Source organism: Hyperolius riggenbachi, chromosome 4 (assembly GCF_040937935.1).
Source record: "Hyperolius riggenbachi isolate aHypRig1 chromosome 4, aHypRig1.pri, whole genome shotgun sequence".
Classification (NCBI taxonomy): domain Eukaryota; kingdom Metazoa; phylum Chordata; class Amphibia; order Anura; family Hyperoliidae; genus Hyperolius; species Hyperolius riggenbachi.
This window is the reverse complement of record NC_090649.1, coordinates 175197164-175222027: the sequence shown is the minus strand read 5'-3', so window position 1 is coordinate 175222027 and position 24864 is coordinate 175197164. Positions and strand designations below refer to the sequence as shown.

General features: G+C 42.8%; 1 protein-coding gene across 1 annotated transcript in view; it reads right to left on the bottom strand.

The window, feature by feature from the left end:
* SKIL (SKI like proto-oncogene) overlaps positions 1 to 24864 on the bottom strand; it is an 82490-nt gene that overhangs the window by 35398 nt on the left and 22228 nt on the right. The window contains exon 3 of the mRNA XM_068281010.1: positions 9511 to 9605. Within this exon, the coding sequence (XP_068137111.1) occupies positions 9511 to 9605 (95 nt within the window). The remainder of the gene's footprint in view (positions 1 to 9510; positions 9606 to 24864) is intronic.

The following is a 24864-nucleotide window of genomic DNA, read 5'->3' as shown; positions in this document are numbered from 1 at the left end:
GATCATTTCCTTCCTCCGGTTTGCACATTTCTCTTTATCAAATATTTCCTAAAATACAAAGTTCCCATTGAAAAAGGACAGGCATAACTTTCAAAAATGTAGGAAATTACTGTAGTAATTTTATTTCCTATTTACATCAAAAAAAAAAAAAAAAAACAATTGTTACAATAAGCCAGAGTCAGTAGAGTGATTTCATATGCCTTTCGAACATGTAATTATATGTAAATTCAATTCAATCTATTAGAAATCCAAGAAGACATAACTTCCAATGTGTTTGTATCGCTACAGGTGGTCAGATCTAGAAGCTTTCCAGTCATTCACTAGGAAGGGATGAGAGGTGAGAGCGGCTGAATGGAGTAACTACACAAAGCTGAAAGAGTGCAAGAGCCTACAAAGGCCTGAGTGTTAGAGAGATACGAGAGAGTGAGACAGCAACACACAAGAAAGGTCAGAAACCGCAACATAGAAAAAAAAGTGAAAGCATAGGGAAAAACATACAAGGGACAACATGAGACTGCTTCCCCATTATAACTATGTCAAGCCCACACCCCAGCTCTCAACTGTCCACACCCCAGCTCCCTTCAGGTCCACCATTTTACTTGCTTTGGCAATGGCAGTGTCATGGCAATAAAGCTCATTTTGATTAGATTTGAGTGCAAAGACACAAGCAGGAGCAGAGGGGCAAACACACAAGGCAGAGTGGGTGCAGAGACACTGTATACTGTATAAGTGGGTGCAGAAGGAGAAACATACAGTACAAGGCTGAGAAAGTGCAGGGACAAAGACATAAGTAGACAAACATACAAGGACTGTCACCCACAGATATTGGGACACAATCCCTCAGGTGACAGTTTGGGCAACGTCCTGTATAGATGTGCCACTAGTCTGCGGGCTAGTGACATACTCACATGGAGGGAGGAGGAGATGCAACAACATAGTGCATGATGGAGAGGGTGGGGAGAGTAGGAGAACAATGCCCTCCTCCTGAACTCCTCCAAGACAGTCCCTAGCTGGATCTCTCGTCAATGCATCAAGTGAGATCAGGAGCTTCTGCACAAATGCTTGTTTCTAGGCGGGGCAGCCTGACTGGGGGCATGTGTACAGTGGAGAGGAGTGATGGAACATCAGACAGGAGAGGAAGACACAGAGCAATGACATGAATGACAGGCAGGGGACCATGAAAGGATACGGTGACCCAGACATCATAAATTAAATAAAATACAGACGTGGGAAATGACAAAGCAGGGAAGGGCTCAGAGTACTAAACAGCATAAGGAAGCGGAAAAAACAGCAGGGCTGTGGAGTCGGCCCAAAAATCCACCGACTCCGACTCCTCAGTTTAGGATTCCACCGACTCCGATTCCTCGACTCCGACTCCTCTAATTTGCATATTACAATTTTGTTGATTAAAAGTATGTAACATGAAATTCGTCTCTTAACTGCCAACGCTTAGGAATTTTACAAGACAACTGAAGTGAGAAGGATATGTAGACTACTATATTTATTCCCTTCAGACTAAAACTAGTCCTTGGTAAGAGTACTTGTAAAAGGTACAGACCAGAACAAAGAACATCTATCAGGCCCTAGGCAATGTAACTGTGGGTACATGTAAGAATGATGTGCAGGTACTCTGCAGGGGAATGAGGAGATTATAAACAGACAACACCTCTGTGTTCAATGTGCACAGCATTCTCAGTGGATTCCCTGCAGCTCTGTGGGGAGTGCATATGTAGAGTATAGTACTACTGTGTAACAAAGTAAACCTGAGACAGATGAAATTAAAGTTTTATACATACCTGGGGCTTCCTCCAGCCGCCTTCAGGATAATCAGTCCCTCGTTGTCCTCCTCCACCACCTGGATCTTCTGCTATGAGTCCAGGTACTTGAGCCAGTCGGGCGTAGTGCGCATGCACACACTCCGCCGCCAGGAGCATACTACACCTGTGCAGCACTATTGTGCAGGTGCAGAATGTTCCTGGATGTGGGAGCGGCATGCGGCCGGACAGCGCTGACTGGCTGAATTACCAGGACTCATAGCAGAAGATCCGGGTGGTGGAGGACAGCGAGGGACTGATTAGCCTGAAGGGGGCTGGAGGAAGCCCCAGGTATGTATAAAACTTTACTTTTCATCCGTCTCAGGTACCCTTTAATTTGTAGTCACCAAACCAAATTTTAACAACATATCAAATTATTTGATTTCATCAGCAAAGGGAGTGCATACATTTGCATAAATCAGCATCAATGCAGAATTATTTCCATCTCATTGACCATCTCTATTAGTGACACAGCTACACATCAGGCTTTATACTTACAGCATAGATGTTATTTCGTATATATAAGAGAGATTCCTGTGTACACATCATATATACAGTCACAATCAGATATGTATATCTGACCTTAAAAATACGGGGACTGCTTTACTGAAGCAGCACAAGTAACTAATTTTGATTGGTTTATTTCATTTTTGTGGACTAAGCACAGCTATTACTGTATATATACTGTATATATACATTATTTTTAATGACTATTATCTGAGAAATAGAACATTTTATCATATTTTCTATTTTAATTACAGTTACAAATTCATTAGGAGTCGGAGTCGGTGCATTTTTTCCTGACTCCGACTCCAGGCTCCCAAAATTGCCCGACTCCACGACTCCGACTCCACGACTCCGACTCCACAGCCCTGAGAAACAGTCCAGAAGAGTCATAAAAATGATTAGAAAATATTTACTAGTTGAAAACAGGAGGTCATATGCTAATGTTTTAAAGCCTCATCTACACGGTACAATTTTCCATCACATCGACCAGTGATCTGATAAGAAATTGCATTATGTGTAGACGTCCAAATTGTTTCAGATCAATATTGCGATGGATTTTCCATTGATAAGTACCCAAAATCTATTGCAAAATCTATCGCAATCCGACTGGACCGGTGGGAAATTATCTAATAGATCCGTCTAATAGATCCGATCTGATGGAAAATTGTACCGTGTAGATGAGGCTCAAGAACTTAGCGGAAGAAAAAAGGTCACATGTAAAACCACCAATACATCTCATGCTCCAAATTCTGTACTTCTTTAAAAAAAGCAAACCATGAGAAATAATGACATCAAAACAGTGGTGGACTAGCAGCTCCAATATCACTTCTGACAGGTTCTGCTCATTTTGCCCTAATGCATTTTACAGCAGTATCTAAATATGTGGCAATGTACGCGTTGAGAAGAGACTGAATAATAGCAAGCACAGCAGTTACAAATCAGAGGTGTTATCCCACATAGCAAGGCATTATCAGGCTCTGACACACACACCTTACTAGTTTCTATTAATGCCGTGTAACTCTTCAGTTTGGAAATCAGACTTGCATCCATTTACAGCCCAGAGGACAGTTAACAAATACCACTAAACTACTTCACAGGCATCATATGCTAACACACCAATCTTGCTCAGGAGAACAGGCTTCTTGGTAATGCAATTAGACCACTGTTGCCTACAAACACAGATAAAGCATCCTGTGCATGAATGTCAGACTATCCCACCATAAGTGCCTTCACAGCTGTGGGTAGCTTGCGGAGTATTATGCAACTGAAGAGAGTAGTGGAATATAAAATACTACTAGGTAATTGATGCAAAGTCTGTCCTACTGCATTCTTTTATTCACAGGGTGGTTAAATATTTGCTCTGAGATGCCGGATTTGTTCAATTACTACAGCAAAGCGAACAAGGTGAAACGTACTGGAAAACATACTCATATGTGCATGCTGAAGCTCTAATTTTAACAGAGAGCTGGTGGAGTCTCGTTACTAAATCATGACTGGAGTGAATCGCGCCCATTCAAGAGCTAAAGCATCATTATGCGTGGGGGCAGCAAGTGCTTTCAGCCCCCTGTAGTCCTCCTGGTTCTGTACTGTTGGTCTGCTCTGGTCCACTCAGCAGTTGCCCCCTCCGAAAGCTGCATGCGCGGCCCCCGGGCCACACACCTCAATTGCCCTCCCATGGCCCGGGAGTGTTCTGCACTTGCGCAGTTCACAAAAACGCATGAGCCGACCACTCCCGGGCACGAGACCGCTATTGAGAGGATACGTGGCAGGTCCGCATATGCGGAGTAACCTTTAACTGGCTCAGGCATCCTGCTTATAAAGGGGCCTAGCTACTGAATGGGGGGCTGAGAGAAGCACCAGGTAAGTTACTATTACTTTAGGTTCCTTTGAAGGCAGAAAGTGCAGACCTACAAGTTAGAGAGCATTCTAAAGGCCAGTAAGCATGCTAGATGTGGAACAGATACCGATCCATGGCAGAATAATGCAAGGCCAAGGCTGCCAACATGTTCTGTTGCTTGGGGGGAACAGAGTGTACATGTGTAATGTCACATGGGAGCTGGGTGAGTGGGGGAAGAAAATGCACTCGATCCGCCAGACAGATCCGGGCAGCTGAGGAGTGTAGGTGGTGCTTGGACAATGAAAGGCTGCAAGTTCTTTTTCACCAATATCTTAAAATCGTTCCAAAAATTGCTAGTGCTCTTTGATGCAAGACAGCTGTAATTGTACTTGAACCAAAATATTAAAGAAACGTATCACAGTAAGGTGGATTAAAGAATATGAAAGAAATTAGGAAAACAGTTCTGCATATACTCTAAAGACGTTACACAGTTGTAACAATGTTTCAAGTGCCCATACATGGTACAATTTTTAATTTCTTTTCGATTAATTTAGTTTGTTCCGTTAGATTGAATATAAAGATTTTTCCAGCATCTCCGATCAGATTTTTCTCTAAAAAAAAAAGGGGATATTGTTTGAATTTCTTGATCGAAAAAAAAAAATATTTTCGACTTTCATTCGAATATTTAGATCGAATAAACGGGAAAAGCAAACGTTTTTATTGCATCATGTATGGGCACCGTAAGCCTAACTTCACAAGCAGCCATGAGGGTAGAAATGCATAGTGTTGTCCTATTTTCTATGCGCCTATAGGTGTGCTGTACAATGCTGACTGACCTCTCCCTGATGTGCTAAGACAAGATCACATGACTGAGGTTACTCTCCCACCCACGTACATTATGCATCACCCTGTTCTTCCTCCTAATTTCAGTTGCAAAAAACTAGTTAAGATACCGTAACTTTTGCAACTAGTAAAAAGCCCCGCCTGTTAAACGGGCGCTAGGTCACAACCGCTGTCCCCCCCACCCCCTCCCCATTGCACACACATACGCGTCCTGCTTGCTCATTCGCCACCACTGTCTGAAGTATATGCACACAGGGAGCGGCTTGCTTGGCAGTTGGAAAAAACGGTTATTTCCCACAATGCAGTGAAAACCTCTGTGAACCATAGACAGCAAACTGTCAGGTCCGGCCCTGTGTCCTAACTGCCCTGGCTGCGCACATGCCCAGTACAAAAAAGCCAGGGACACACAACCATTCAGTTGATGACGCAGGGACACTTGCATTTTATTGTATAGGATTACAGTGTTTCTTGGTTAAAGGGGACCTGAGGTGAGAAGGGAATGGAGGCTGCCACATTTATTTCCTTTTGAACAATACCAGTTGCCTGGCTATCCTGCTCATCCTCGGCATCTTATACTTGTAGCCATAGACCTTGAACAAACATGCAGCAGATCAGGTACTCTGACTCAGCTGACTCAGGTTTTACTGGATAAGCCATATGCTTGTTTCAGGGTTTTGACTCAGACACTAATGCCACATACACACTTGAAAGATTAATGAAAGATCACAAACCAATTTTACCCCCTTCCATGTAGTATGAGAGCATTTTGCAGGAACAGATCTTTTGCAGATACTGATCTGTTGCATGTGTACAGCATCTGTGTGTGCAGCATCTTGCAAAGATTTGTATCTGATGGGGAGTTCAGCTCCATAGAATAGACTGTGTAGAGTATGGCTCATATACTACATGGAAGGGGGTAAAATTGGTCTGTGATCTTTCATTACTTACCTCAGGAGGGGGAAGCCTCAGGGTCCCAATGAGGTTCCCCCTCCCCTGTAGCTGCAGGCAATCCAGCGCTGGCTTCCCCAAAGTCTCCCGCAATCCTCACTCGACAAGCCTGACAAGGCTTTATATATTTACCTTCCCTGGCTCCAGCTGGTGGCGCTATTGCAGCTCTCAGCACGGAAATAGTTCCATCTATTTATGAGACTGCACCTGCCCTGGAGCCAGAAAGGTAAATATTTACATGCTCTCCGATCCAGGACCCGCAGCGAGACCACCGTGGGACAGAGGAGGACGGGGGAAGCTGTGATAGGATCCAAAGGCTTCTCCTCCCCCTACTAAGTCAAAAGATTAAAACACATACTGCCAGGTCATGAGCACAGGCGCCCGGCAGTGATGGAGAGAAGACACGGGACATGTGCAAGAGGATAAGGGAGTTTAAACACTACTTCAACACTTACCACATTCACATTACACATTGGAGGATGAGAGAGCATCCAGGGGTCCGTCGATCATCCACAAATTGAATAATCATCCCTATTCGAAACCTTCTTCCATAGCCGACAGCCATCATGGTACTGTACTGCACTACACCACTGCAGCCTTGCAATACGCTGGGCTACTTTTTTTTTAGCTTGAATGTAAACAAACCCTTCAGTAGTCTGAAAGATTATAAACCAAAAATGTGCCTGCTGTATGTCGCTCCAAAGCCTGCACTGTACACAGAGAGCAACTAGAAATCTCTAGTCTACCTGAAAGAAGGCCTTGTGACTTGGAGTTGTGCTCTCCCTTTACCTGCCATCCTCACACTGACAAGAACATTGCTGTCTCCTTGCTTGTGAAAGGCAAGAAAGGGCAGGGCAGAGATCCAAACAAAAAGGCCTTTAACGCAGGTAAGAGATTTATAGAGGCTTTCTAAGCTCCTAGGAAATAATATTGTATATATTACACATAATTGTGGGCACCTGTGGTACCCAAATTTATGCAGCAGTGTCAGTTACAAGCAACGAGAATTCTAGCAAGTTCACTTAAAGCAACCCTTTAAAGTCATACTTACCTCGACTGTTCTCCAAACACAGGAGCATCAAAGCCCAAAGGCAAAGTCTAACAACATGGTACCTAAAGCTCTGCAAGCCTCTCTAGCAGCTGCTATGAGAATCCCTTAAGTGAAATCCCCCCAGGTCATCCAATGGGCAGCCTGCAGCTATTTGCAGCCCCAGCAGAAAGTGTAATGAGATAAAACAAGATATTAACGCAAACTAAAGTAAAATAAAGAAAACAACACAGCATAAACTAGTCACAGCACTAACAATCATGCGTAGCCCCTGACATTACCAATGGGCTGCACATAAGATTTTGAGCTTGGCACCACAGGTACTAACCTTATGATCCTAAAATTATGTAATAAGTATTATAAAATTCTGGTTCACTTGCTTTACCTAATCTTTCATAGCAGTACTATTGAAAAAGATAAAAAGGGTGCACTAACGTTAGATTTCAAAACTGTGAAGTTCCCGTTCCTGCCTTCCCACCGCAGTCAGAGAGATTTGGCTGCAGTGGTGGTCACAGTTGTCCTCTGGACCTTAATTCACATATTGCATAACTTGAAATAATTTTAATTTAAAAAGAAACAGTCATTTTGAAAAGAAAGGAGGTCTGCATGCTAGTAAAGCTTTCTCTACAGCTGTATTGTTACTAAACGCGGGTCATACCGCAAACATCTTGGGGGCCATATAGCAAGTACTGATGGGCCATAGATAGGGCACCAGGGACCTAAATGTTTCAAATGCGAGTCATTTAACATGTAATTGGAAGGCTTCCAAACACTTCATTGGACAACAGCTGCAAAACAGCTTCCTTACCACAGTGATACGGCCATATGGGCTAAAACTTTGTGAATACCAAACAAAATCTATGCTGAACACAAAACTCCCACCTACAGTGGGTTGCAAAAGTATTCGGCCCCATTGAAGTTTTCCACATTTTGTCACATTACTGCCACAAACATGCATCAATTTTATTGGAATTCCACGTGAAAGACCAATACAAAGTGGTGTACACGTGAGAAGTGGATCGAAAATCATACATGATTCCAAACATTTTTTACAAATAAATAACTGCAAAGTGGGGTGTGCGTAATTATTCGGCCCCCTGAATCAATACTTTGTAGAACCACCTTTTGCTGCAATTACAGCTGCCAGTCTTTTTAGGGTATGTCTCTACCAGCTTTGCACATCTAGAGACTGAAATCCTTGCCCATTCTTCTTTGCAAAACAGCTCCAGCTCAGTCAGATTAGATGGACAGCGTTTGTGAACAGCAGTTTTCAGATCTTGCCACAGATTCTCGATTGGATTTAGATCTGGACTTTGACTGGGCCATTCTAACACATAGATATGTTTTGTTTTAAACCATTCCATTGTTGCCCTGGTTTTATGTGTAGGGTCATTGTCCTGCTGGAAGGTGAACCTCCGCCCCAGTCTCAAGTCTTTTGCAGTCTCCAAGAGGTTTTCTTCCAAGTTTGCCCTGTATTTGGCTCCATCCATCTTCCCATCAACTCTGACCAGCTTCCCTGTCCCTGCTGAAGAGATGCAACCCCCGAGCATGATGCTGCCACCACCATATTTGACAGTGGGGATGGTGTGTTTAGAGTGATGTGCAGTTTTCTGCCACACATAGCGTTTTGCATTTTGGCCAAAAAGTTCCATTTTGGTCTCATCTGACCAGAGCACCTTCTTCCACATGTTTGCTGTGTCCCCCACATGGCTTGTGGCAAACTGCAAACGGGACTTCTTGTGCTTTCCTGTTAACAATGGCTTTCTTCTTGCCACTCTTCCATAAAGGCCAACTTTGTACAGTGCACAACTAATAGTTGTCCTATGGACAGAGTCTCCCACCTGAGCTGTAGATCTCTGCAGCTCGTCCAGAGTCACCATGGGCCTCTTGACTGCATTTCTGATCAGTGCTCTCCTTGTTCGGCCTGTGAGTTTAGGTGGATGGCCTTGTCTTGGTAGGTGTACAGTTGTGCCATACTCCTTCCATTTCTGAATGATCACTTGAACAGTGCTCCGTGGGATGTTCAAGGCTTTGGAAATCTTTTTGTAGCCTAAGCCTGCTTTAAATTTCTCAATAACTTCATCCCTGACCTGTCTTCTGTGTTCTTTGGACTTCACGGTGTTGTTGCTCCCATTATTCTCTTAGACAACCTCTGAGGCCCTCACAGAGCTGCTGTATTTGTACTGACTTTAGATTACACACAGGTGCACACTATTTAGTCATTAGCACTCATCAGGCAATGTCTATAGGCAACTGACTGCACTCAGATCAAAGGGGGCCGAATAATTATGCAGTTAATTTGTAAAAAAATGTTTGGAATCATGTATGATTTTCGTTCCACTTCTCATGTGTACACCACTTTGTGTTGGTCTTTCATGTGGAATTCCAATAAAATGGATTCATGTTTGTGGCAGTAATGTGACAAAATGTGGACAACTTCAAGGGGGCCGAATACCTTTGCAATCCACTGTACATGTTTACATTGCATTAAATGTTTATTAATTAGCATTTACCTTGGATGTAGCACATGTGGTCGGCTGGTGCCATCATCTTCCTGCTTGATTACAGAGTACCAGGTGGGCATCTCCAAGGTCTGCACATGTTCGGGCTAGAAATAAAAAATGTAATTATTCCTTGTTCTTAGTAAAAAAAAATAAAAAAATAGAAAACAATAATAGTGAAAGTTAAAGGCTGGCCACGCACAAAATTACAAACATCTGTTTTTTAGGTTAAGTGGTCATGTCAAAGCCATGAAATAAAGCAAGTGCTCAGCTAGACCATCACTTGCTATGAGATCTGTCCACATTCACAAAGGAGAAGTCTTAGCACTGAGGAATGGCCATCACTGATTCCAGTTAGTAAAAAGCATTTCATAGCCAAGCAATCAAAATAGTCATCTAAAAAAAAAATGCAAGTCTTTGAGCATTCAAACCTGTCCTTAATGAAGGGGAGAAATATATATAAGGTTATCGGCATCTTGAAGGGACAGAGATCAGGACTACATCATTTCTGTGACAGTTTGGGTCCAAATACCATTCAGATCTGTTGCTAGGCCACAGCAATATATTCCTCCATATTACACAGATGGAGGAGCAATGGCACAGCACGTGACGTAGCAGCTTACGAAAGTTGTGGGTTAAAGAGGGGAACAATGCACTCAGTCAAGACAATCCAGCACTCTGGATCTCTCAGTGCTGCATCAGATTAGCTGTGCACATCACAGGTTCTCAACAGAGGTGGTCTGACTGGCTGCTTTTGTGCACAACACGAACATGGCTGCAGGGTTTTAGGCAAAGTGAATATTTCCTTCTCTGCCAACTCTGTGCATGCACCATTTACTTCTATTTATGTGTTGCCTTGTGATTAGGGATGGCCAATGCTAATAACTAAGTTGATGCTAATTTTAAGAAGATTTATGCCTCTTGGATAGAGAGCAATTTCATGCAGAAATTGCAGTGTGTAACTGGTCAGTTGCCAGGGTGCCCAAATTTGCATAAAATTAGCCCAAAACTTGAATTAATTCAGAATTACTAGCACCGCACCATCCCTAATAGCACTTGTTTTTCAAATCTGGTACGCGCACACAAACACACACACACACACCTATTCCTTCTTATTAGTTGTTCCAATGTTTTTGTTTTTCACACAATGCTGCACAGATCAGATATTTCCATAGGATCCTGGGTTACTCAACTTTGGCTTGTTAATTGCATTCAATTGAAAAACCTTTATCGCTGTGACCATCCAAGCACTGCCTGCAGGAGGACTATCTTCCCTAGAATGTCTGCACCTGCTTTTAAAACCTGTGAATTTTCCATCTCTCTGTAAAGTTAACTTTCTCAGTTACTTGAAGCAGATGTCAATCACCATGAGTCATATCTCAGCATTCCTTGATTAAAGCTCGGTACACGTAGGTAGCCATGCTCTAGTGTTTGAACGCAAATTATTGTTTATTTGCTTCCTATATATGTAGGTTTCTCCTATGAACACCAATAATCGCCTGAATTGATATGCCAATTAGCAGATTATTGAAAATCATACAGCCTGTGCATGTAGAGCAGGCAACAAATTCATACACACACCAGCCATTTCCATTAAACAATAAGCACTGGAACTCTTCACAGAACTCCAAACCTCTCTCTTCAGGCTTTCTTTAATATACTAGCAAAAATAATAATGAGATTTGGCCACCCGAACTTACAGCAACCCGTCACGGCTAGCTACCTGCTGTAAATAAACTACACAGGAGGAAACTGAGCTGGTCTGGAGAAAAGGGAGGAGGGAAAAGCTGTAGGAAGGGTTGGGTAGTGTGGGCTGCGCTTGAAGGTATTCTACCAATTAGTGTGCTGTAAAACTGCATCCACCTAGCATCAGTGCTTGTGAAGAAAGGAATGAAAAGAGACAGAAATACAATATCTATCACCGCAAAATACAAAGAAGAAATGTAACAGCGCAAAGCTATTTTAACTTAAAACAGTCGGTCACAACCAGACCTAAATACTGCCCTTTCTTGTACTGCCTGTTAAGACACCAAGCATGCTGTTCATAATAAGAGTGTCCTCCTGAAAGATTTCTGCAAAAAGCACATGTAATGATCATTATTTACACTCACAATCCCTCTATTGTTCACTCGCCATCAGTCATAAGGCTCAACAGCAACGCTTGAGAAAGCTGCATAGTGAATAGTCATCATTATACCAAACATCACTATAAATCTCTACATAGAAAGACAGAAATAAAATAGGTTGCCTGAATACCATAAACATCCAAGGGCAGTTACAAGTATAAGCTCCCCAAAGCATGAGCAGCACAGTGGCCATCACTCTAAGGGCTGGTGCACACCAAGAGCGGTTCTTTAAAACGCTTTCTGGGGAAAAACCACTTGTCTAATGTTAGTCAATGGGCTGGTGCACACCAGAGTGGCTTGTTTTTCCCCCCACAAACGTAAACTCCTGTCCTGCAGCATTTTTGAGATTTCTGAGGCGTTTCTGCCTCAATGTAATGTATAGGAAAGTGAAAACCGCTCTGAAAAACGCTAGATCACAGAGGTTTTCCAAACGTTTTTGTTACAGTAAATGTTCAGATACAACTGCACTGTAACAAAATATAAACTCTACACATGTTTAGAAAATCTCTCTAAACATGCCTAGAACCACTCAGAAAAACCTCTTCAAAAACCGCTAGCGTTTGCAGATCTGCTAACTGTTTTTGGTGTGCACCAGCCCTCACTCAGTAGATCTAAACGCTAAGGACTGATCCCTGACCATGACTCAACCAGCATGGCTTTCATTTTCATACGGGTTTACTCCAGGCACTCTGGTTTGCTCCCCAAATCTAGTACGAGTGAGCGCTTAGCAACGCAGTGCAGTTCCAACTTCAGCCAAATGGTGTGCTCCAGTACCTTAAGATCCCTAATTAGTGGTAGGAATAGCAGCTTCACTGGTTGTGAATGTAGAGGAGACCCAAGGTTGGCACATATTACGCAGTAAGCTTCAGGCTAGTACCTGCTGCACTGCAATCGATATTAAACAAGGTTTTAGTGGAAATGTTTTCTAACAACCAATGCAAAGTGGAAGACCAGGCAAACCATTGATATCAGGAAGAAAATGATAGTTTACCTGATCTACCACAAATTGTATAGAGTAGGCCAAGCATTAGCAACAATGTACACAAACTAGTGTGAGATGAATGTGTTTCATGCTGTAGTACTACTGCATTGGCGATGCTCCAAATGCAGCGGAATACAGCATGCTGTGTTTGGAGAGCCGCAGTGCAATCTCGGTACAACCATGGCTAGTCTACTTGTGTACAAAAGCCCTTGGAACATCAGTGAAGGGGGCTGCCAAAGCAAGGATGCAGGTGGTGTGAGTGTAGTGCAGGGAGGGAGCAGAAGCGGCTGTGACTGTCATAGATCAGGAGAAATCTGTGACAGCTGGGTAAGTGTCACACACGTCTATTGAAATCCTGGCTACCCATGAACCTTTCCCATTCATTCATACACACTCACCCTGCATATGTCCACTTGAAATAGTGCCAGTAGATGCTGCTTAAGCAAACTATAGTCTGCGTGTGATGTTTGTGACATTGCTTGCTCAACAGCAGGTCTGTCATAAAAGCTGCTGGTCTGTTATTGAAAGACCAAAAAAAAAAAAAAAATCATGTCTCTGGTGAGATTTATGATGCCAAACACAAGCAAGTCCAGAGCCCTTCTGAGCCTTCTTACATAAATGTCTAGTACCCAGGCTCAAAACAGGAAGCCCGCGTGAAACCCATCTATTTCTGTAAACAAGGCTATTTTTACTCGGAATAATGTTATGATTTTGCAGTCTGAAAAGGATTATTGATTCATGTTAAGCATGGTTATAGTGGCAGAGCTGCTTTAACATGAAACAGTGTGACATTCTAGGTCAAAATGACCTAATTATGAAAAATGCCTGCTCAGTGTGACTTTGTGCTGCAGTTGAAGGCAAATGATGGATCCACATAGTGGTTTTTATAAAAAGTATTTTCTGGAATCCACACTTAGAATGCGCAGATAACTCGAAACGCATACATGTAACAGCAGAAAGTCACTAAAGTAACACAATGTGACACTAGTTTAATTGCTTCAAAGTCAGAATGACCTTTCCAGGCGCCTCTAGATCTTTTCCAGCCCTTAGCGAGCACGGCAGTCCTATGGGAGGAGAGAAACGGGACTGCAGTACTCCAGCTTTGAATCATGCTGCTTCAGCTGGTGACAGCTCATATGCAATCACAAAACCAACTCTCCCTGTACAACAGCAGCAGCAGCCAGAACTAGGAAATCTACATTATCACCTCCAATAGCAACATGGACTCTCTGCCTGTGCAAGTGTAGCCACTGGGTGACAGGTAAAACACAAACATATAAGGCTAACCACAATGAACATAGGTACTGTATATATTAATAGGGCTTTTTCCACTAGATGTGATTCGATCTGCAAATCGGATTGCTCAAGTTTTTCCACGGATTGGTGCAGCGCATTGATTAACATGAGAATTTGCGGGTCTCTTTATCCATTAGGGCCCTTTCACACCAGAGGGATTTTTCTGCGTTTTAACGCCACGGCTGAAGTTGGCGTTTTGCTAGGTAAAAGAAAGTCCATAGACTTTCATTTTACCTTTCACATCTAACTCGGCGTTTTGAAGCGTTGCGTTTCAACGCTCCCAGGAGCTTTTTCAGGGCTATTAACAGCCAAAGTTGGCTGTTGGCGTTTCAATGATAGTCAATGGAAAACGCCAACTTCAGCGTTTTCAAAGCCTTTTCAAAGCGTTTTACAGCTATCTTGTTCACTTATTTTTATAGAAGAAAAAAAAAAAAGGACGTTTTCATATGGGCTGTAAAACTCTTTCAAAAGGCTTTGAAAACGCTATGTATTGGCGTTAAGCAAAAGGCTGACTTTCAGCCTTTTCTACCGCAGCCTCTAGTGTGAAAGAGCCCTTAGTGACATTCATTTTTTTTCAAATCACAATCTCCGGCCTCCTGCAGTTTTGCAGCATTTGTGCTCTATATACTTTGTATAGGAGCACAGGCAAATTGCATAGCAATCACGCTGCTATGCGATTTTTACCACAATTGTAACAAGTTTTCGCGCCGAGGCTTTTTTCCTCCATCCAGAATTCACAAGCACCAATGCACCACAATCATACTGTACACCCAACAGATTGCGGAAATAAAAAACCGTGATCTCATCACAGAGGGGCTGTGAATGCAATAGTGTCTCTTAATAGAAAAGGGCCCTTAGGGTCTGTTTCCACTAGTGCAGAATTCGGGGCAAATCCGCAGAGATTCCCCGCAGGCAAATCGCGCAAAGAAAACTCTGCCATAGGGGATAATGCAGCAGCCGTCTGACTCACGTACCACAGCGATTTGGATGACATTGCAGCATATTTCCACGCAATTGGCAGTGGATCCCATAGCCGTGCATGGCTCGGCTTCCAGGATTTGGCTGTGTACTCGCACAACAGGAAGTGCCGCGGCGTGCTAGTGGAGATGGGCCTTTAGACCTTTTCAATAGCTTAGATTACAAACCTCATGTCTAATGACAACCATATAAAATGAGGGCACATTTAATTGCTATTTGATTGAAGTATACTTCATACATGGATAGGACATACTCATTCTTTACTGAATCAAACATAGGAGTACAGGGGGTAGCAGCACATGACTGGCATTTCCATAGCTTTGCATTGCAAGGAGAACTACAAAGCTAGCAGGTTTCAATCGATTGCTGAAATCTGATTGGTGTAGCGTGCTGAAACCATTGACATTTCCCAGAATACATGGATCTTTTCCCATGTCAGGCATATATCTCACTGTGTATGCACAACATAATACACATTTTTAGAAAGAAGGCCTTAAAGCAGCTTTATAACAAAAACCATGACAGCTTGAATTTGGAGACTGAATCACCAAAAAGTACACTATACTAACTATAGTAATGATGCCACCTCTTCTACCACTGACGAAAAAAGCATTCATTGCAGCAACAAATACCACTGGGCCAGAGACAGGACTGTACAGCTCAGAGAAATCATCAGTGTAGTGATGTAGTAGACACTACTGCAGCCAATAGATCAGCAGGATAGCCAGACAACTGGTATTGTTTAAAAGGAAAAAAAATGGCAGCCTCCATTTCACTCTCACCTCAGGTTAACTTCAATGTGTGCACCACCCCAATTCTCATTTACATAGTTACTGAGCTTCCCAGAAACCTGTATATGAGGTGAATCACCAGCAGGGCTGTGGAGTCGGTACAAAAATCATCCGACTCCTCAGTTTATGAAACCACTGACTCCGGGTACCCAAAATAGCTTCGACTCCTTAGTCTAAAGGTGGCCATACACTGGTCGATTTGCCATCAGATTCGACCAACAGATATGGCCACCTTTACTGCAAACAGATTGTGAATCGATTTCAGCCTGAAACCGATCACAATCTGTGGAGCTGCCGCCCCCCCCCCCCCCCCCTCCTGCATACATTACCTGTTCCGGCCGGCCGGCCGGTCCCCACTGTCACCGCTGTCTTCTCCGCTCCGGGCTACAGACCGTTCCTGCAGCTACTGAACATCCTGTCCAGGGGAAGTTTAAACAGTAGAGGGCGCTCTACTGTTTAAACTTCCTGCCGGGACAGGAAGTTCAGTGTAGCTGCGGCCCGTCCGGAACCCAGCGCGGAAAGAAGACAGCGGTGACTCGCGCCGGCCGGAACAGGTAATGTATACCCGCTGTATTGCGTCGGTCGTCGGGCATTCAAACGCCGCTATCGACGCACTCCCGACCCGCCGGCGATCGAGAAAAATCTTCCTCACGGATGGAACGACGGGAGTCGATGGGAACGATCGATTTCGGACGGAAATCGATCGTTCTGTCATCACTGCGATCGAAACGGCCGTATATCGGCGGGAAAATCGTGTATGGGCCCCTTTATACTTACCAGGGCTGTGGATTTGGTACAAAAATTATCCAACTCAGACTCCTCAGTTTATGAAACCTCCGACTCCAACTCCAGGTATTCAAAATTGCTCCGACTCCACAGCCCTGATCACCAGTAGGCTTCATTGTACCATAAAAAGACAGCCGCTGGAGAACTACTGGTGTTAACTTCCTCGAAATAAGACATGAATCATCTATGTTCATATATGTCTTTATATCAAAAATCTACAAATTTATTTTCCAATCCTAGATGCCACCACTTAATGTGCACATCACAGATCTTCCAGCTATGCCGCTGCACAATACTAGAGTCATGGATAAGGACAAAGTGACAATGTGAAGCTCTGCACTCGCTAAGCTTGCTACACATCAGGAAACTACTGATGCAGGCAAGTAAATTAAATAAGACCTTTTTTTTACCGACAGTATAATTTCCCACAGGCAGGTAAGTGTGAAAACTCTTAAGCTGCTATGCTGTAAATGAGCAAATAATAATCAAGTACACTTTTAAATATAGACTCATCATACTGCTTGCGACTTATTAATTGGCACGGGAATGTAGGATGTCTACAAGAACTGAGTTAACTGGAATTACCAAGTATGCAGCCAAATCAATACCTTTGTCATTCTCTCTTCAGTGCCTCGCCCTTAAGATATAAAGGCAGATAAGAGGCTGGGCTCGACCTACAGGGCAGCTATTAATGTTATAGACCTGTAATCTGGCTACTTTGTGACCTAGTCATTAAATTACAAAGCTGATCAACAACAACACATTTGTAAAGCGCCTGTCACGTAGGATCCATAACGCATGATCATGTCAACAATCTGGTTCCATCACACAGTAGACACAGTGATAAGGGCTGAAACCACTTGGCGTTTTTGTGGATTTTTATTGCTGACCAGTGTCCCTGCCTGTAGGAATTTCCCCATTTCATGTCTAGGCATGAAGCCAAATGACAAAAATTAAAAACATTTCCACAAACTGGGCTTTTGAATATGGTGTAACGCCTCAGGTTTATGAGGTGCGAGTTCTGTGAACTAAAACATAGGACTCACACCTGCTGACAGAAAAAATGTAGGCTGCACTATTCCCTTCCAGGCATCATAAAAAGGGTTGGTCAAACAATCTCCCATCCTGAGGCCTTGGACCCAGTTAAAGGAGCGGCTGAACCTGCGCAGAGGATTTTGTGGAGTTTTCTGGCACCCTTTCGGGTGATTTCAAAGTGTTTTTTTATGTAATGTAGTGATGTGTTTCAATTAGTGGTTTTCTTGTTTTACGTGGTGTATTTTGTCTGTGTTCTGGCTAGTAAAATCACGTTTATACAGCGATTACCAGACGATTTTGCAGCGATCCTATACTTTGTATTGGAGTGCAGTCACTCCAAACATGCTGCAGGAACCGCAATTGCGATTGGGGGAAAATCACAATGGCTTCTGTGGAGTCACCGACAAAAAAGTAGTAGTCCCCAGGCTCAACCGTATAAGAATTGGTACAAGGGAGTCGACCAGCAAACACCCGGATCCACCAAGGGTGTGAGACAGCAATGCACAAAGAAAGGACAGCTGGGTCTCAACTTGGATTTTGCAGTTATAGCTGTAGCTTTATTAGCACCATATTAGCGGAGAAAACACGGCCGAAACATTGTATGCTTTCTGCTACTATGGTGCTAATAAAGCTACAGCTATAATTGCAAAATCCAGGTTGAGACCCAGCTATCCTTTGTGCATTTCTGTAGAATCACCTCTATTGAATTACATTAGCCTAGTGTTCTGGAATCGCCAACAATTCCAATGTGTGGCTCTCTCGGTTTCCCATTAAGTACACCACTGTATTTATTCGTTTGTACTGACATTTACCCAAGTGGATCTGTATTATTTACCTGCTCATGTCTATATCGTGATATGCACAGTTCCACAGGAGATGATAGCATAACATCTATAATAATAAAAATGTGATGTCACTTCTAACGAGAATAGAAAACAAGCTTTGAGTCAACACTGAAAATTAAACTATGCTTCTAAACCTTTAAAGGCCTGGCTCAGGCTCCCATTTTTAAATACATGGGATAGTAAATCGGCAGCATACACTTTATGTACACTAGAAGTATGTACTCTATGCAGTCAATATATTCAAAACATACCTGAAGTAACAAACTAATGACATAAAAAAAATAAAAATAAAACCTGTCATCTTAAATAGGACTTGCCTGGAATACCACCGTCCAATTAAAATTTTATTTTTAAGGTGAAAAATCTAACTTTAATCCAGCGCTGGTTCCCCCAACAAGTGGGGATATATTTACCTCTCCGTGATCCTGCACAGGCGCACTAGGCGGAAATCCCGATCGTATCCGCTCTACTGCGCAGGCGCAAGGGACTGGTGCCTGTGCAGTAAAGCGGATACGACTGGATTTGACTATTTCCGCCTTACCTGAACGAAGAGCCCTAGTGTGCCTGTGCAGGATTGCAGTAAGTGAATATTTACCTCGCCGCACTTCGAGGGGTCCCAGCACTTGTACGGAGAGATGGAGGAAGCCTCGTCAGGATCCAGAGGCTTCGCCCCTTCTGAGGAAAGTATCCCCCCAGAGGTTTTTTTTCAGTTACAGATTTTCTAAAATTTTCACTGTCTCAGGCGATAGTCAGGTGAATGAACGCTTTACATTTATAAAGCTCCCAGACACATTTTGAGCCACTGAACCTTTTCTCTGTATTCTGCACTCCAAAGTGTTACTCAGCCATGCAGGAGTTTTAAGACCTTTAACTAGTCATCAGTGAACGTTAACTTCAGTCCCACTGCAAAGAAACAGTCATGCAGAGCCATGTATTCTCAAACCTAACAGTAACAAGAAAACATAAAAAACGGCACAGGCTAGTTCTAAGTAGAACTAGGAAAGTGCAATTTAAAAAAAAAAAAAAAAATCCTATAGTTTTACTACCTGAGACACACAGGCAGTCTCCCTTCATTAGTGACCTATCACTAGCGGGGAATCTCCAGAGCACATCAAACAATAGAAGGCATGGCGTTTTACCCACGATCAAAGTAATGCAGCTACACTGCTAGCTGCAATGCTTCTGGCATTCAGGTACTAGTGGCAGTGCAAAAACTGCTGTGTACCTAGTAATATTAAGTGCATTCCTGGGATTCCCAGCTAGCAAGTGAATTACTTGTATGATCCAATCCTTAGCGAGTCATGGACCAGGAATAACCATACAGGCCAGCACCTACTGACTTCTCTGGGTACATATGCTTCAAGGATATTGGCTATAATTATTTAGGTCATCATCAGAGGATCACTTTATGAACAAGTTTTGCCGATCTGGGGATGGTTAAGGGCTCTGCCTCTGACACAGGAGACCAGGGTTTGAATCTCGGCTTGGCCTGTTCAGTAAGCCAGCACCTATTCAGTAGGAGACCTTAGGCAAGTCTCCCTAAACTTGCCACTGCCTATAGAGCACGTCCTAGTGGCTGCAGCTCTGGCGCTTTGAGTCCACAAGGAAAAAAGCGCGATATAAATGTTATTTGTCTTGTCTTTGTCTAGTTTGTCTTGAAAAAAACAACATATATTTAATTTAGGTGTCATAAGTAGGGATAAAGTTAATGCTGATTAAATAGGGACATGGCTAAAATGTAAAAACTGCTCTGGTCCATAAATGGGAAAGAAGGTCTGGATGCGTAGTGGTAAAACACAATGGGCTCCATTCACAAAACGTCTCATTAATTACTTATCTATCACCTAATTGATAAAAATAACCTTTCTGCACATTTACAAGCAAAATAATCACTCAAAGTAAGTTGTTCCTAATTAACACCATTTCCATATTACTTTTCTTACCTTAATTATATTATATTTTTTCTCTTTGTGAGCTTAAAAATGTGACATGGATAAGGAGAAAACAGAGGAAAACAGATGAAAAAGCTTTGTGACTCACGCCAATATATTTACACTTTTTCCTCCAACATAATGCTTTGCGCTTTTACAAATATTTTCCCCTCAGTGTTGCCTTCCTTTAGGTCACAGAAGCCATTATGCTTATTCTTTTGGAAAAGCCAAATTCAATTAAAATTTTAGGGACTAGGCACACTGTCGCATTGCTGAAATAACTTCAGCAATGAATTTCAGTGTGCTATACACAAAGGACATCAGACAGCAATGCTGCATTGTCCAATTAAGTGTAGATAAATGGAGTTAGTACTGCAACAAACAGCAACACAGGTGCCCATGCATTTATGAAAAATGCGCAGCTACCCGAGTTGTATTGCAACTAGACAGTCTGTCCAGGCCCTCAAGGCTCATACACATATGCAGTGTTCTCCCCAGGCTCTTTTAGCCGGGTGCTCCACCCGGCTAGATTTGGTGACCACCCGGCTGTCATCGGCTTACCTCCTCACCTCCTCCTATGCTGTAAGCAGAGTTGCCCTGCATTTTCATCTCGCCCCACCCGGCTGCTTTTTCATGCCACCCGGCTACCATTTCATGCCACCCGGCTGGAAAAAAATCCTGGGGAGAACACTGCATATGCAACCTAATGCACAACCACCTGCCCAAAATGATCAGAAGCATAACTTGTTTACATGAAAGTACGTACACACACCCGCTGATCAACTAAACAAAACAACTCATTTAAATATATAAATTCTGCATGCGCACCAACAAGTCCGCATTCAAAATCAACAAGTTGTTCAAACTACTTGTACACACGTTGCCAATCTGCATGATAGTTCGGCATGTCGATCCTCTGGTTGGATTGGGCAACCACCTGTTATCAGTTGGACATCTGGTCTTTTGCCAGCATTCACACGCCCAACTATCATCCAACAGACCAAGTTTAGATGATAGTTGAGCGGAATAGTTGCACATGTGTATGAGCCTTTAGAGTTGTCCTCAAACCAAATTAGCAAGATAGGCAAACCTGAAGTCCAAGAGATCATTAGGGAAAGGAATGACAATTTATCCCGTTTCTAAGATAATATGTAAATCTGTAGATCACTTTAGAATACAAACTCACCATCATCATTTCACAATCACTAAAATAGCCTAGGCAACTTCAACTGAGCATTGTGAAAGTCAACAATTGTCTTCAGTTACCCAGGCAAGAGGATGAATGATATTTAAGAATACATAATAAATGCATGGGATCACCTGTTCCTGTATATGTACTTTAGAGAATAATTTACTGTATATACCTGCGCATAAGCCCCGACTGGCAAAACTTACTGGACCTGTTATCGAGGATCTAGAAGGCAGGAGGGATGATGGCATGGGATCAATCATGCTGGAGGGGGCTGTATACATTTCTTTTATCCTGCAGACCCCCCCCCCCCCCCTGTAGGCTAGCAAACCATACTGTCACTATGGAGGGGGATGCAGGGACAATGCACAACACGGAACCGGGTAATGAGGGAAAACAATAGTTTCTGGCAGCATCAGCATTTGCATGAGATGGCACTGCAGTCTGGAAACTTTGTCAATGCATTGGGTTAAGACTGGCACCATATACATGTTAGATTTTATATACAGTAGAATCTCTTTATAGTAAACGTTGATATAGTAAACTCAGTCCTCAGGTCCCAGCAAATAAGTCTGTATAAATATACAATGTATGACCAATTCTGATAAAGTAAACTTCTGATATAGTAAACTACTTTTTCTGGTCTCCTTGCCGCTGCGGCGCTGCCACAAGCTTTGTACTGCTCGCTGCCTCCCTCTCATGCTGCTCCTACTTTAACTGAGTTTGTTCAGCAGCATAACGCTTTGCCCAATACCAACCATCACCCGGTGGGCACAAATGTCATGTGAGACTACAAGACAAATGGTACAGGGGCCCTTACCGAAGACCCCTCAATAAGTGTACCATAGTACTTGACAGATAATTCGATTGCCTCATAAATTTCAGGAGAAATCTTGCTTATCACTACTAGGCCCACCAGAGTCTACTTATGCTTTCTATAGCCCCATCTGCACGATACAATTCTTTGTGCGATTCAATTACGATTCTATTTACGATCCGATTAAATCCAACATGTCCGATCGGGATTCGATTCAATTCGATTTGCCATGGCAAATCGAATAGAATCAAATCCCGATCGGACATGTCGGATTTAATCAGATCGTAAATAGAATCGTAATCGAATCGCACAAAGAATCGTATCGTGCAGATTGGGCTTTAGACTTAAGTCAAGGATGTGAGGCTGGGCCCCTTGGTTTTTTATTGTAACATATCCTAGAGAGAAAGTATGCTCACTTTTAAATGGCACAGTAAGGCGACCAGCATAAATAAGTAGCAAGTAATGTGTGAAACAGCATCAAGCACAGCAAAGGCTCTTAATTATAGACACCATTGAAACAAAGCCTGGTACTTAATTTGTTGGTAAATTTTTAATAACATATTCCATGAACAGCGCAAAAGAAAAAAGAAAAAAAAAAAAAAAAAAAAAAGTGTGAAAATTAAGCTGTGTATTCACGGACAACAGCACAGAGCCACTTATCTAATGCTGGGAATACACGATGAGTTTTTTCAGAGGATTTACTGGCCAATCGATGATCCGAATGTTTTTCCAATCGATTTTCTGATCAATTTCCATTCACTTCTATGAGAAAATTGATCAGAAAAATGATCGAAATCAGATCGGACCTGTCGGAAATGATCTATTGAGCCATCTATCTGCCCCCCCCCCCCCCCCAAAAAAAAAAAACCTCATGGTGTATTCCCATCAACTACAAAAGTGTGAAACCTCTCCATATGAACAATATGGATACATTTAGCTGTACTCTCTCTCCAACCTGGGCAACTGCTGCTAACGAATGTGAGGAACCTGCAGCATCCAATCTTTCTCACATTTTGTAGCTTTTCAAGTTATGAGAAATGCTTCCTAATACAACACATTATACATTACATGGCCCTTTCACACCATGACATTGTAATGGCATGCAACATGCAGAACTCCTGCTGCAGGCATTCTGGTGGGGACTCTGATTCTCACATGAGTCACCAACTAAAACTAATCAATGAGATGCCAGTTTTCAGAGTTCTTGCTTAGTGCATGGAAATGGGCATATCAGAAACTACTGCATTTGTTTGCCTCTTTTTCAAGCTGCTGCATGTAATCTGCAACAAATTTGGAAGATTATGATTATTTTATTATTTTTTTAGTACCTTATATACTTACGTATAAGCCTAATTTTTAGCACAAAAAAATGTGCTGAAAAGTTACCCCCCTCGGCTTATATGCGAGTCAGTGGAGCAGAACTGATGGTAGAGCAGGTTTTGATACTGGCATTGGAGGGCAATGATTGTGCACTAGGGATCCTGCTTTTGCCAGCTGGCTCCCTGCTGTGTCCTTGCCCCGCATCCCCTGCAACATGGTGTACAGAGTGCGCTGCTCAAGACTGCCTGCATCCCCTAGTTTGTGTTATGGAGTGTGCAAGCAACTTGTCAGCGGTACAAAGATCAGAGATTCTTCCTGTGTGGCAATTGCTGTGTCTCATATCTATGGTGCCATTTAGTGGCATCTTGAAACAACTGTATAATCCTTGGGTCACATCTGGCTATGGGGAGAGGGAATGACTTGTACTGGGGCCACATCTGGCTACTGTGGAGGGGGCTATATGGGAGATGAAGCTTCTACGAGTCAATCACTTTTTCCTGGTTTCTGAAGGAAAATGGGCACATCAGCTTATACACGAGTCAGCTTATATGTGAGTATATACAGTATTTATATAGCGCCGACATCTTCCGCAGTGCTGTACAGAGATATATCGCCTTGTCACTTAAAGGGAACCTTAACTGAAAGGGATACGGATGTTTCCTTTTAAACAATACCAGTTGCCTGGCAGTCCTGCTGATCTCTTTGGCTGTAGTAGTGGGTGAATCACACACCTGAAACAAGCATGCAGCTAATCCAGTGACTTCAGTCAGAGCATCTGCACACTTGTTCAAGGGCTGTAGTTAAAAGTATTAGAGACACAGGATCAGCAGGAGAGCCAGGCAACTGGTATTATTTGAAAATGAAAAATCCATATCGTTGTCAGTTTAGGTGCCCTTTAACTGTTCCTCAGAGGGGCTCACAATCTAATCCCTACCATAGTCATAGGTCTATGCATCGTGTCGTGTATGGTTAGTAGTCTAGGGCCAATTTAGGGGAAGCCAATTAACTTATATGTCTGTTTTTGGCATGTGGTACTCTGATGGGGTCTACAGGACACAAACTGAATAGCGCTGGCAATGTCAGTAAGGAGATCAGAAAAAAAAACATGAGTCACAGAAACTGACAAACCCTTGCTTGAAATCTCGACCAAAGGCATATATGCGCTAACAAAACACAGTGCAGCACCAGCCAACACCTGTTATTGCCTGTCAACATCTCTGCCACTAGTGCCATACTAGTGCTATCAGTGGAAATATACTCTCAGAGGGAT